The sequence below is a fragment of the Castor canadensis genome, chromosome 6, assembly GCF_047511655.1.
Source record: "Castor canadensis chromosome 6, mCasCan1.hap1v2, whole genome shotgun sequence".
Taxonomy (NCBI): Eukaryota; Metazoa; Chordata; class Mammalia; order Rodentia; family Castoridae; genus Castor; species Castor canadensis.
In genome coordinates, this window is record NC_133391.1 from 149,028,775 (window position 1) to 149,042,299 (window position 13,525).

The 13,525-nt window shown below is 39.8% G+C and overlaps 1 protein-coding gene across 7 annotated transcripts in view; it reads left to right on the top strand.

Annotated features, from left to right (window-relative positions):
- Mtmr12 (myotubularin related protein 12) overlaps positions 1-13,525 on the top strand; it is a 76,100-nt gene that overhangs the window by 15,069 nt on the left and 47,506 nt on the right. For all 7 annotated transcript variants that reach the window (XR_012449201.1, XR_012449202.1, XM_020180522.2 and 4 more), the window contains exon 2: positions 12,376-12,436. Coding sequence is in view for 3 of the 7 variants with exons in the window: in XM_020180522.2 (XP_020036111.2) it covers positions 12,376-12,436 (61 nt within the window). In the remaining 4 variants the exon portion in view is untranslated. The remainder of the gene's footprint in view (positions 1-12,375; positions 12,437-13,525) is intronic.

Below are 13,525 nucleotides of genomic sequence, written 5' to 3' on the forward strand. Positions count from 1 at the left end.
ATTAGCTGGGCTAGCCAGAGCCCACAGGAGCAGGTTTAGTAAGGGAACAGGAGTGAGGGTAGTGATGAGCTGGCTTTGAAATGTGAATTTAAAGGACCTGAGGGACATTTCAGGATAGATGAACAGGAGGCTATTGGGGTGTCCTGGTCTGGAACTCTGATGACAGATCTTGAGTGAAGAGCCTTTTGGGGCTTATCAGCTGAAAGTGTGAAGCACTTTGAGTGAGAATGCTTAATCAGGGAACACAGGGATTGTGAAAAGGTATGAAGACCCTGTCCAGAAAGGGGACTTGAATAAGAGCAGCTTGGGAGAGTGTTGGCCATTCTGCCTGCAACTAACTTCTCACTTTCAGTTCTCAGTGTAAATGACACTTTTTGTGGGCAGCATTTTTTTTCCTTTTTTTATTATCATATTATTATTGTACTGGGGATACACTGTGATAGTTATAAAAGTTCTTATACTATATCATAGTTGAATTCACCCTCTCCATCATTCTTCTTTATGCCCCTCTGCCCCCATTCCTGGAATAGTTTCAACATGTCTCATTTTCCCATTTTCATATACGAGTACATAATAGTTCCACTACACTCACCTCCTATACCCTTTCCTTATATCCTCCCTCCTGCCACTGGTACCAATCCCCAGACAGGACCTGTTCTCTGTTTTTGGAAAAAGGCATTTTTGGCTTTTTAAGAGAGTTATACAGGGAATTTCATTGTGACATTTCCATATATATACATATATATGTATGTATTATAACCCAAATTGGTTCTTCCACTCTGTTTTTCTCCATTCTACCTTAGCCCCCTTCTTGTGATGATTTCAACATGTTTAAAAAATTCTATATTCATTCTTGTATAGAAAGTAAATCAACCATATTCACCTTCTTAACTTCCTACTTTTACCCTACCTCTCCTGTTAGTGACCTGCCCTTAGTGTAACCTTTCATAATATCGTTTGTATTTGTATTGTATCTATCTCCCACATATGAGAGAAAACATGTGACCTTCGTCTTTCTGAGCTTGGCTTACTTCACTTAACATGATGTCCTCTAGTTGTATCCATTTACCTTCAAACCACAAGATTTCATTCTTATGGCTGAATAAAACCCTCTTGTATATATATGTATGTATGTACAATATACATACATATATATGCATATATGTACATATATATGCATACACACACATATATATGTATGTGTGTATACATGTATATCACATTTTCTTAATCCATTCATCAGTTGTTCGGCATCTGGGTTGTTTCCATAACTTGGCTATTGTGAATAGTGCTGCAGTAAACATCAGTGTGCAAGTGTCTTTATTGTATCCTAACTTATATTCCTTTGGGTATGTCCCTAGGAGTGATATCACTGGATCATACGGCAGTTATATTTTTAGTTTTTTTGAAGTGCCTCCATACTCTTTTCCATTCTAGTTGTATTAATTTACATTCCCACCAACAGTGTATGAGTGTAGTGAGCTTTCTCAAGAGCTCTGTTCTGACCTAACTGGGGCGACTGGAGATGCAGAAAGGACAAAGGATAGAAGACAGATGTACAGAAAGTTGGGGCCAGGTGTGCTGGGTGCTTGGATGGAGATGCACAACAGCCTCATTGCTTTTCTCTAATAACCCTTCTTTTACTTTGCTTCTTTTCTCTTATTCTTTAAAATCTTACTTCTAAAGTCTTTCTTCTTCTCTATGCTTTGAAGTCTCTTTCCTTAGACTCTCACTGTCCCATGTTTTCTTTAATCTCTCTTAAAGTCTTGGCCCTCAGACTTGCACTGTCCCATGCTCTCTCTTAAAGTCTCAGTGCTCAGACTTGCAGACAAACCACAGCAGCCGTGTCTACAAACTGCACTAGCATAACTCTTAAAGTCTTGGTCCTTAGACTTGCATTGTCCTATGTTCTCTTTAGCTTTTCTTTAGCTTAGCTTTTCTAAAGCCTATGTATAATGTTCTCGGTGCAGAAAGCTGCTCTGGTGGAGACACACAACAGCCAGCAGCAGCAGCAGTAGCAGCAGCAGCAGCAGCAGAGGCAGCTTCACAAGCAGCCAGTAGGCAACCAATCAAAAAACCCCATCAATCGAAACCTTGCATCCTCCTTCAGCAAGTCTTTTATATCCAGTGGTAAACAAGGAGGTAGAGCAACAATTCTCCAGGAGGGCATGACATTGTAACAAGAGAAACCTGCTCTCTACTTCTCTGAACTTAAACTACTTAGGAGAAGCAGCTGTGCTGCATTTTGCCTTCATCCTCTTCTGCAGCTAGGGCCATGCCAAACTCAGCCTGTAGATCATTGAACACAACTGTGCTTATGTCAGGTTTTCATAGGCTTCTTATAGTACCCTCTTCACATATGAGGGTTCCTTCTTCCTCACATTATCACTAGCATTTATTGCTGTTTGTGTTCTTGATGATAGCCATTCTTACAGGAGTGAGGTGGAATCTTAGCATGGCTTTGATTTGCATTTCCTTTAGGGCCCAGAATGTTGAGCATTCTACATGTTTTTGGCTCTTTGGACTTTTTTGAAAAGTCTCTGTTCAGTTCTTTTTCCATTTCTTCATTGGGTTATTTTTTCTTGGGAGTTTAGTTTTTTGAGTTCCCTGTATATTCTGATTATTAATCCCTTGTCAGGTTTATACTGGCAAAGATTTTCTCCCATTCTGAGGTTGCTTCTTCAGTTTGGTGACCATTTCTTTTATTGTGTAGAAGCTTTTTAATTTTATGGAGTCCCATTTGTCAATCCTTTCATTTAGTTGCTGAACTATTTGAGGTCTACTTAGGAAGTTATTGCCCATGTCTTCTAGTTCCAGTGTATGCCTTACTCTTTCTGGCACCAGCTTCAAAGTTGTAGGTCTTATATTGAGGTCCTTAATCCACTTTGTGTTGATACTTGTACAGAATGAAAGACTTGAATCTAGTTTCAGTTTTCTACATGTAGACAGTCAGTTTTCCCAGCAACATTTGTTGAAGAGGCTGTTTTTTCTCCATTGTATGTTTTGGGTGCCTTTGTCAAAAATCAGGTGGGTGTAGCCGTGTGGATTCATATCTGGGTCTTCTGTTCCACTGGTATTCATGTCTGTTTTTGTACTCTTACCATGCTGTTTTTATTGCTATGGCTCTGTAGTATAGTTTGAAGTCAGGTATTGTGATACCTCCAGCGTTTCTTGTTTTTCTCAGTATTGCCTTGGCTATTTGTGGTCTTTTGTGTTTACAAATGAACTTTAAGGTTGATTTTTTCAATCTCTGTGTTGAATGTCATTGAAATTTTGACGGGGGTTGCATTGACCAGGTAGATTGCTTTTGGTAGTAAATCATTTTCACAGTCTCAATTCTGCCAGTCCATGAGCATGGGAGATCTTTCCATCTTCTATAATCTTTGATTTCTTTCTTCATTGGTTTGTAGTTTTCATTATAGAAGTCTTTCACTTCCTTTGTTAAGTTTATTCTTAGTTATTTTTCTTGAGGTTATTGTAAATGGAATTGGTTTCCTATATTCTTTATCAGTGTGTTTATTGTTGGTATACAGAAAAGCTACTGATTTTTGTAAATTGATTTTGTATCCTTCTACTTTGCTGAAGGTGTTTATGGTGTCTAAGAGTTTTTTTGGTGGAGTTTTCCAGGTCTTTTCAGGTATAAGATCATGTCATCTGCAAATAGGGTAACTTGACTTTTTTCCTATTTGAATTTCTTTTATTTCTTCTTCCTGTTTTATTGCTCTAACTAGGAATTCCAAGACTATGTTGAGTAAGAGTGGAGAGAGTGGACACCCTTGTCTCATTCCTGAGTTTAGAGGAAATGGCTTCAGTTTTTCCCCATTTAGTATGATGTTGTCTATAGGCTTGTTATATATAGTCTATTATGCAACAGTCATTTTTGGCCCTTTCTGAATGTAGTTAAGTGTTTCTGCAGTGTACCCATTATGCTCTGTATTTTCCCTAACTTCGCTCATATCTTTGTTGATGTGGTGGTAGATTTGATGTGGTAGTGGTGGTAGACGCTGCATATTCTGGGGAGATAGAGACTGTGTTGTGTACATCCCTGTGTTTGCTGATCTTGGAATAGAGCAAGTGCATGAGAAATGACTGATCTTTTAGTAAATGAAAGAGTATGTGAAGTGCCCAGGAGGAGGAGGTGGTCAGCAGGAAGAGACAAGTTGGACTATAGAGCATAGCTCTAATCACATAAACAAAAGCTAGAGCCCATCTCACTTAAACAGGTTCCGTCTCATTTTCATCATCTTTAAAATGAGAACAAGAGTAGGTAACAGAATTAACTGAGGATTAAATGAAATAATAAGTACAGATAGAATATTTTGTAGCCTTATAGTACTTATTGCACCAGTTACCCAGTGTTCTGTCTGAATTTCACAAGGGCAAGTCTTTTTATCCCAAGCATTTGGTATAGGATATTCAGGAGTTGTTTGTTGAAATGAATTAGTACATTGCAACTCTGAATAACTAGACATACAACTTGAGTGTTACTCAGCCTCATTGGAGTCCTGTGATTTTGGGCCCTTCCTTCACAGAAACTATTCTGAGAAGAGTTCAGATTGACAGCTTTTCTAATGCTAGGCCAGCTGTGTGATTTGGGTTCCTACAGGTGTGTCTCCTTTGAGCCATAAGCTTGCAAAAGAATGGGTGACAGTTCTCAAACTCTCATATCGTGTCTGCACATATATTGCCAGGAGGGGAGTGCTTCTGCCTGAGCATGGATGGGGTTCTTAGATGATGGGGTAGTGGCAGCTGTGAGTCCTGGGATACTTGCAGTGGGAGCCAGAACAGATGTTGCTAGCTCCTTTTGATCTGTGGGGTAAAACTTGCGGAAATTGGAAGGCTTATTTTTCATGCCTTTATATACTCTTTTTAAATTAAAACAAACAAAAAGAATACCCATAACATTGAAGTAAACATTGAAATTAGAACTTAACAACAAAAACTCAGTCCTGATCCTACTACTCTGGCAGAACTACCCTTCATTTGTGTCATGTCTTTAATCTAATTGAATTTATGCCAGTGAAATATACTAACTTTAAAATCTGGACATACTCTGACCCCAGTGTCAGCAGATTTTGCCTTTATTTTGTACCGTAATAGCAAACTTTGCCCTAACTCAAATGGAATGTAGGAGAGATGCTATACAGAGTCCATAGGCCATTTTTAATTGGTTGAAAATTTGTTTAACTTTCAATTGAGCTAGTTTTTGAGAAGTCTGTCAGTGTAAACAGTAGAACCAGTTCTGCTTGATTCTACTTTTATTTCCTGCACATTGAACATGATAGGTAATGAGTTAGGTGAGGAATTTTATGTCACATTTCATAGCCATAGAAGTAAGATTATCACCATTTGTTGATTAGGCAGTTGGCAGTGAGTGACAGAGTTGAAAGGTAGAGGAATAGAAGGAGCAGAGGAGTAGGGGGATTGTAGGCTCCTCTTGGAAACTAGGTGATGGTTTAAAGAAGCTTCCATCACCCCCAAACAACAAGGATAGTATAGAAATAGCTCTTGAAGCAGTTTATGGGCTGCTGAGTAAATTGACTGCGAAATCATGGGATGATGCCTGGCCCATCCTTGGCTATTGCCCTGCTGCAGTCCTTTCTGGACAGGCTTCACCTGTAATAGTCTTTTGGTATTAATATCACATACGTGGCAGCCTTGAAGAGAATGCTCTTTTTCCAGTACCTTATGATATTGTTAGAGCATTTGGTGATATCATCCATATTAGTGCCCAAACGTACCTATTATTTCTTAATTTTCCATATGCTTCTTAGTCTCTGCTGAATTCAGAATCAGCTGATTAGGAAATTTGCTTTTAAATTTTTGAGATAGGGTCTTGCTATGTAGCCCAGACTAGCCTTAAAGTTGTCATCCTCCTGCCTCTTCCTCTGGAATGCTGGGATTATAGGTATATACCACCACATCAGCTAGAAATAAAGTGTGGAGTAAATCAGGTGCCATTGGCTCATGCCTGTAATCCTAGGGACGCAGAAGGGAGAGATCAGGAGGATTGCAGTTTGAAGCCAGCCCGGGCAAATAGTTCTCGAGACCCTATCTTGAAAAAACCCAACACAAAAAAGGACTGGTGGAGTGGCTCAAGATGTAGGCCCTAAGTTCAAACTCCAGCACCGTGGGAAAAAAAAAAAGTGTGGAGTGTCACTGGGCACAGTGGCTCACATCTGTAATCCTAGCTACTTAGGAGATAGAGGTTGGGAGGATCAAGTTTTGAAGCCAGCCTGGGCAAAATGTTATTGAGAATCCATCTCAACCCATAAAAGCTGGGCATAGTGCTCTCATGCCTGTCATCTTTGCCATGTGGGAAGCATAAATAGGAGGATGGGGGTTCAGGCTGGCTTGGGCACAAAGGCGAGACCCTATTTGAAAAATAACTAAAGCAAAAAGGGCTCAAGTGCCTGCCTAGCAAAGTACAAGGCTCTGAGTTCAAACCCAGTTGCCCTCCCTCTCCAAAAAAACATGAGGTATTTCTAAAACCTCTCATTACTTAGTTATTACTAACTAAATTATTCAGCAAAATCTTTTCAGATTTTTCAAGGCCTGTATTAGAGTCTGAGGACAAAGATCTGCCCACAAAGGATTTACCAATTGGTAAGGAGGTAGACTTAAAAAATATGAAATTGCAGATGTGTCAAGTATTAGGAGGGAGATAGAGGGCCTATGAGAACCTGCTAGTAGAAAAGGCATCCCTAAGGAAATGATCTTGGCTGGAGATCCATGGAGACAAAAAGTTCATAGGGCAAAGAGGGACAGGAAGGCATTGTAGTCAGGAGGAAATACCTGTTGAAACAGGTATGGAAGGGTGCAAGGCAGTTTTTGGGAGGCTGAAAGGAGGCCCATTGGCTAACATGGAAATGAAGGAAGAAGATGCTAGAAGTCCAGATTGACAGGTATGGGCAAGGTTGTGTAGGGCCTCATAGGCTATGTCAAGGCATTGTCATCATCCCATGTCTAAGCCACAGCAGCTGTGTTCTGAGAGAATTACTTCTGCTTGAGGGTGGAGAATGGATTAGAAAGAGACCAGATGCAGGTAGACCAGTTGGACAGTATATTGCAGTGGCCTAGAAAGGGGAGATGAGAATACCTTGGAATAGAGTGATGTGGTAGACATAAGAGGAACATAGATTGTGGATATATTTAGTAGGTAATATTGATAGAATTTGATGACAGATTGGGTATTGAGGGTGAGGTGAAAGAGGTGTAAAAGAGAACTCTTCGGGTGACCTCCAGACTGAATGCTCTTGAAGGAAGCATAGAATTGCCCAGGCAGTACATGGCAGGGTTGGTTGTGGTTGGAGCCTTTCCTGAGGTGTGTGAATCATGATACCCATTGAACTCTTAAGGGCTGGTTGCAGTGGCAACCAAGAGGCTGATGCCTTAGAGGACATAGTGCAGTAAATCAGAACAGGTAACTTTGTCAGCTGACAAGGATAAAGCTCCAAGGTCTCTTCCCCATGCAGCTGGCCAGTGTCACTTAGACCCATTAGTTGCATTGTTTTGTTTTTTTGCAGTACTGAGTTTGAACTCAGGACCTTCACCTTGAGCCACTCTGCCAGCCCTTTTTGTGATGGGTGTTTTTGAGATAGGGTCTCTCGAACTATTTGCCTAGGCTGGCTTCGAACTGCCATCCTCCTAATCTCTGCTTCCTGAGTAGCTAGTATTATAGGTGTGAGCCACTGGCACCCAGCTGGCCCATTACTTTTATGGAGGGTAGGTGTTTTTTTGTTTTTCTATCAGCCTCTTGGCCTCCCCACACTATTCTTTGAGCTCTTCCTTGGGTTCAGCAGGTACTCGACTGACCATTTTATCTTGTTTTTCTCTTTACTTTCATTCCTCTTCTTTTCCAGACAAGATGCCTTATGGTATTCTTGCAAGAATATAGAGGGGGCCATCGTATCTGGGCTTGAATTCCACTACACCACATACCAGTTTGTGCCTTCATCTGTAAAATGGAAATACTCATTGGTATGAAAACTCTATTTCAAAGGTTTGCTGTCAGGATTAAATAAGCTAATAAGTATAAAACTCTTGAAGCAATGCCTGGCACTTATGGCTTAAGAAATATTTATCAGGGTGTGGCTCAATTGGTAGAGAGCTTGCCTAGCAAGTCTGAGGCCCTGAGTTCAATCTCCTGTATAAGGAAGGAAGGAAAGAAGGAAGGGAGAAAGGAAATGTTTATCATTATTCACCTCTCTTCTCAGTGGATCTAAATTAGATGGGGGTTGGGCTGATCCTTGGTTATTAACTAATTTTTCCTCTAAAATCTCAGGTGAGTTATTGATCCATTTTAAGCCTGTTTCCTCATCTATGAAATGGAGATAATACTAGAATTGTTGTGAGGATTAATGAGATACTAATGGAGAGTACTTGTATGGACTATCATCACTAGAGTTAAAAGCATGCTGTTGAGGTGGAATCTATGGCAGATTGTGGAAGACTTTGATTTCTATGCACAAAGTTGGACACGTTTGTTACTACGGAGAAACTTTTTTGTCTTAAGATTTTTGGCAGTATTCCAAATAGGTGAGGTTGCTGTATGATCTAGGTTTAGGAGGAATAGGGTCTTGGTATAGTTGATTTAGTGGCATGTCAGGCAGGAGCTCACATGTTTGGTGATTAGATTATTTTTCTAAGATGCTGGCTCTTCAGTAGCAGTATGTGTCTGTGTTGTTCTGACCTTCCTTTCCTGTCTGCAGTGCTGAAGGAAGTCTGATGAATAGTAGCACTTTTAGTAGGAAGTTCAGCACTGTTAGGAATCTTGGTGGTTTTTCTGTCATCCCCCTCTGATGTTGAAATTATTGAATGTTTCATAAAATATTTGGCTCCTGGATGACTTAGTTGCTTTTTGGGTTTTCCTTTTTGTCTATCTGATCGATTTTTGGTTAGCAGCTTGGTGTCAATACTAAAACATTTTTAACATTATTCTCAGGAAGCAGAGGATTCAGTGCTTTTAAAATGAAAAATGTATACTAAGGTTTTGAGGTATTTGATAAAAATGAGGGTGAGTAGGAAAAGGTCCCCAGCCTCCTCCTTTTTCTTTTCAGGACGTGCTCTAGCTGCTAATATTCATTCTTGAGAATACTCTACTTGCTGTGACCTGGTCACTTGTGATCCTTCTCCTTCAGTCCCTTGAGTGCTTGGATTATAGATTTGAGCCTTATGCCTGACAAGTTTTAAGTTTTAAGTCACTTTCTGCCTGGTATGTGTTGGAGGGGAGGGCAGTATGTGCCTCTGCACTCAAGGGTCATAATGATAATGTGGTAGCAGCCAAAGAAAGTCATTCAGGGATGATGATGTCAGCTGAATAATGGCAAAATCCTGTGAGGTCTTTACTGTTTAGAGACCCCACACATCTTCCCCCACCCAAACCCCACATACTTGAGTCTGCAGATGCTACTTTGGGCATTTGACTCTTCTCTGCCAGTCTTAGTTGTGAGGTGGTGGCTATGACATTAGATCCTCATCCTGTGGTTATAGATATTATACATGTTGGATGACATGATTCTCTTCAACTGTGGCTATTCATTGTTAATGCAGTTGACCTAAATCAGTATCTTTGTTGACTATAAACAGAATCCTACTCTAGCTAATTTATACCAAAAAGGGAATTTGTTACAAAGACTCATGGAACTGTGGGCCAAAGGTGTACTTGGGCCTCACAAAAGCCTGGAAAGATGTGGGAGTCCAGGCCAGTATTTTGTGTGTGTCAAGAGAGCCATGATTTCATATCCCCTTATCCTTTTCACATGTCTCCTTTTCTGCAGAACAGCTTTCTCTGCTTCCCCATGTTTGTGGCCCAGTTTCCAAGTCTGTAGTTTAAGCAGCCAACTTGATTTACTTCTCTGAGCTTTTTAGCCAAATTAATCCAGAAATGAAGTGATTAACCCTATGCTTGTGGAACCACTATTCTTTTTAGTTTCCCTTTGCAGCTGACTGGAAGGGAGATGTTTCACTATAGTAGGTTGGGGAGCAGGGAACAGTGGTCTCGGAAGGGAGTTTGGTGTTGAATGGAATCCTAAAAGTTAGCTCTGGATTATTTTGTTTCTGGAATGTAAACAGGCATTTCATGCGGGTGTGGTTGGTATTTGCCCATTATCCCAGTACTAGGGAGGCTGAGTCAGGAGGATTGCAAGTTCAAGGCCAGCCTGGGCTACATAGTGAGACCCTATCTTAAAAAACAAGATAATACTTCTGATAAACAATAGTCTGATCTTCTCCAAGCTAGCCCCAGTGTTTGGATTGAATTCCAAGCACTAGTCAAGATGATCACTGTAGTTTTCCAACAGCTGATTGAATTTAATGAATAGCTTTGCTTTTTCTTCAGGTTCTTTCATAACTTGCCAAAAATAATTATGCTTTAATTTAGTTTTTTACCATTGACAGATTAGGAAAGTACTCTGAGAATTTCTAAATTCCCAAAACATTCATCATATGTACATGTGCATGAATAGTCACTCTTGATTAAATCCCAGAGCAATGCATCAGAATCAGCAGAAGAGCTTTCTGTAAAACTAGATACCCAGGCTGTACCCCTTCACTTATATGGGGCCTAAGGCAACAAGCTCCCCAGATGACCTAAATGCCCCAGGTTTGAGAAGCCCTGCCCCAGAGGGACTTGATTTGCTGGCATCTCCTATGATGGAAATCACCTCCAAAATAGACCATGGGAAAGCCATGGCATTCTATTCAGCCTTGAGATGAATTGTCCAGTCTCTCTCTCTCCCTCTCTCTCTCTCTCTCTCTCTCTCTCCCTCTCTCTCTCTCTGTGTGTGTGTGTGTGTGAGAGAGAGAGACACTACAGTTTGAACTCAAGGCTTTGTACTTACAAAGCAGGCACTCTACTGATTGAACCACACATCCAGTCCATTTTGCTCTGGTTATTTTTAGAGATGGGGTCTCATTAACGATTTGCCTGGGCAAGCTTTGAACTGGAATCCTCCCTATCTGAGCCTCCTCAAGTAGCTAGAATTATACTCATGAGCTACTGGATCCAGGTTGGGCTGTCCAGTCTCTCACTGCCTCAGTTGTATCCAAGTTTCTTCTAATGCCATAGTTTCAGTCTGTATTAACAAATTCAGAGGACTTTACCTACAGAATTCTACCAAAATAAAATAACATAAAATAAGTCAATCCAGTTTTGCTGACAAAATGTGTTGTGTCTTGTAGAACTTCCTACTCAAGATTTTACTGATTGCATTCCCATGCTCTATCCCAGTGTTTTCCCTTACCTTCCCCTTCCCCTTCCCCTTCCCCTTCCCTTCTCAAGACAATGTCTCACTGTGTAACCCAGGTTGGCCTGAAACTTGCTATGTAGCTCAATGTGGCCTTCAACTCAGATCCTCCTGCCTTTGCCTCCCAAATGCTGGAATTATAGGTGGCACCATATCCATTTTCCAGTATTTATTCCTATAATGAATAGATTGCCACAGAAGCTGAAGCAAATTAAGGTTAGATGTTTTGGCAAGAACACTTCATAGATGGTGTGGTAGACTTTAGTAGGAAGCCTTTTGTGTCTCTCCATTTATTTATTAATTTTAATTTTATTTTATTGGGGGGGTTCTTGGCAGTCCTGGAGTTTGAACTCAGGGCCTTACACATGCTAGGCAGGTGCTCTACCACTTAAGCCACTCCACCAGCCCTCTCCTTTATTATTTTAGTAGTTATTTTGATCATTACTTTGCAAGCATCATTCATTAAAGTTTGCTGATTATCTTTAAATATCCACTAAACATGGACTTGAAGACCTATTTATTGAGAAAGAGTGATACTGAACCACTCCTTGATTCCCCATTAGAAGTGGTTGCACCCCTTGGCTCTGTCTTCTGGTTTTAAGTAACTTAGAAAGGACAATGAATGTTCTTTCTTGTGCTACACAATAGATGGATCTGTACTGACTAGATACATTCTTGTGTTCCTGTTTTTGTCTTCAAGTAAGTCATTTGCGTTTCTATTTTCTCTTAAGAACATACAATCTGTTTTACTTTAAATCCTTGATTCTCACTGGAGAAAGAGGGGAATCATTCTGGGGCATATCTTCTATTCTCTTCCTGACTTTGTGCTTACTTTGCTAGGTGTTACCTTAACTTGTTCCTTTATAGACAAGGTGCCTACTCTTGCTGTTCTCCTTGGAACAGCTAATAGTTATCAGTCCTAAATAATTAGAATAACTACATTAGACTATCACTAAACTTGTTAGAATTTTTTGTCTTACTTTAGTTTAAAACATATTTTTTAAAAGTAGCTTGTTAAATATACAGTTTGTGGTGGTATGGGATCGTTTAGTGTGTCTTCTGAAGACATGCCTTTATGTTATTTTGAGCCCTTAAAGAAAAATATGACCTTTTGCTCTTCTTTTTTTAGGAAATTCACACAAATGAAAAGGAAATAACAGAGAAGGAAGTAACTCTTCACTTGTTGCCAGGTAACAGTCGTGTTAGCATACTACCTCATGTGCAACTCAGAACCAATGATAAATTACATCATCTCTAGTATAGCTATATATAAACTTCTTTGTTTTCATCTTCTAGCTTTTAATAATAATGAGTTAGACAAACATATCAAGGTCTTTATTTCAGTAATTACATACTTGGTTCTGAATATTCCAACATCTGGAAAGAATTTTTTTTTTGTTTCCCTCTCCCATAACCAGATGAAAATAAACCTGGGAAATTCTCACTTTTACAAACAAATGAGGCTTTCTGTTGTTCTGTTTGGCCATCTAGTATTTCTGACCTCTAATCGGGAAAATCCTAGTCCATTGAACAGCCCTATCTATCATACTTTTTCCCTGCTGCCCAAATCTGAGGTTACCCTTGAACAGCCCAGCTGCTTGGCCTCCCAGAGCAGGCATCAGTGGGTGGTCTTGTGTATCCATCTGCCGGTGCATCTAGAGCACTGGTACTGGAGATGCTGGGATTTACCAACTCTGAAGCCATCGGGGCTTTGCTCTGAGGTCATTCATTATGGAAGAGTCTGGGTTGATTGAACATTTTTGAGAAAGAAGAGAGTGACTATAGCTTAAGTTAAGTTTTAATCACTTCTGAGTTTAGGAACAGAAACTACTTTCCCAAATGTGGAAAATCTTCTCAGCTGTGTGTTCTTTTTCTGTTTTTTCCCCAATGCAAAGTAACTTTTTTTCTTAAGTTTTTTATGTATATTTTCCCAAAGCAATAGAATCATCCCTAGTTTACTGAAGGGTTATAAATATACAGATATTTCTGACCCATCTCATTTGGTAAAACATGTTAGAATCCTATAACTTTTAAAAATGCTTTTATATTTCAAAGGTTTTTTTTTTCTAAAATGGTCTAAATCTTGATTCATATCTCATGTTGTTTTTCCTTGTCTTAGGATTATAGAGTCTGAAATTAATTTTTATTTTTAACTTTGTGCTACATATATTCTTCCATATTCTGGATTATCTGATGGTCTCTCATGTGTGAGTTCACAGTTAACTTCTTTGAGTTTCACTTTCCTAAGCTAGACTAAACTCCTTTTCAGCTCCTTGCTC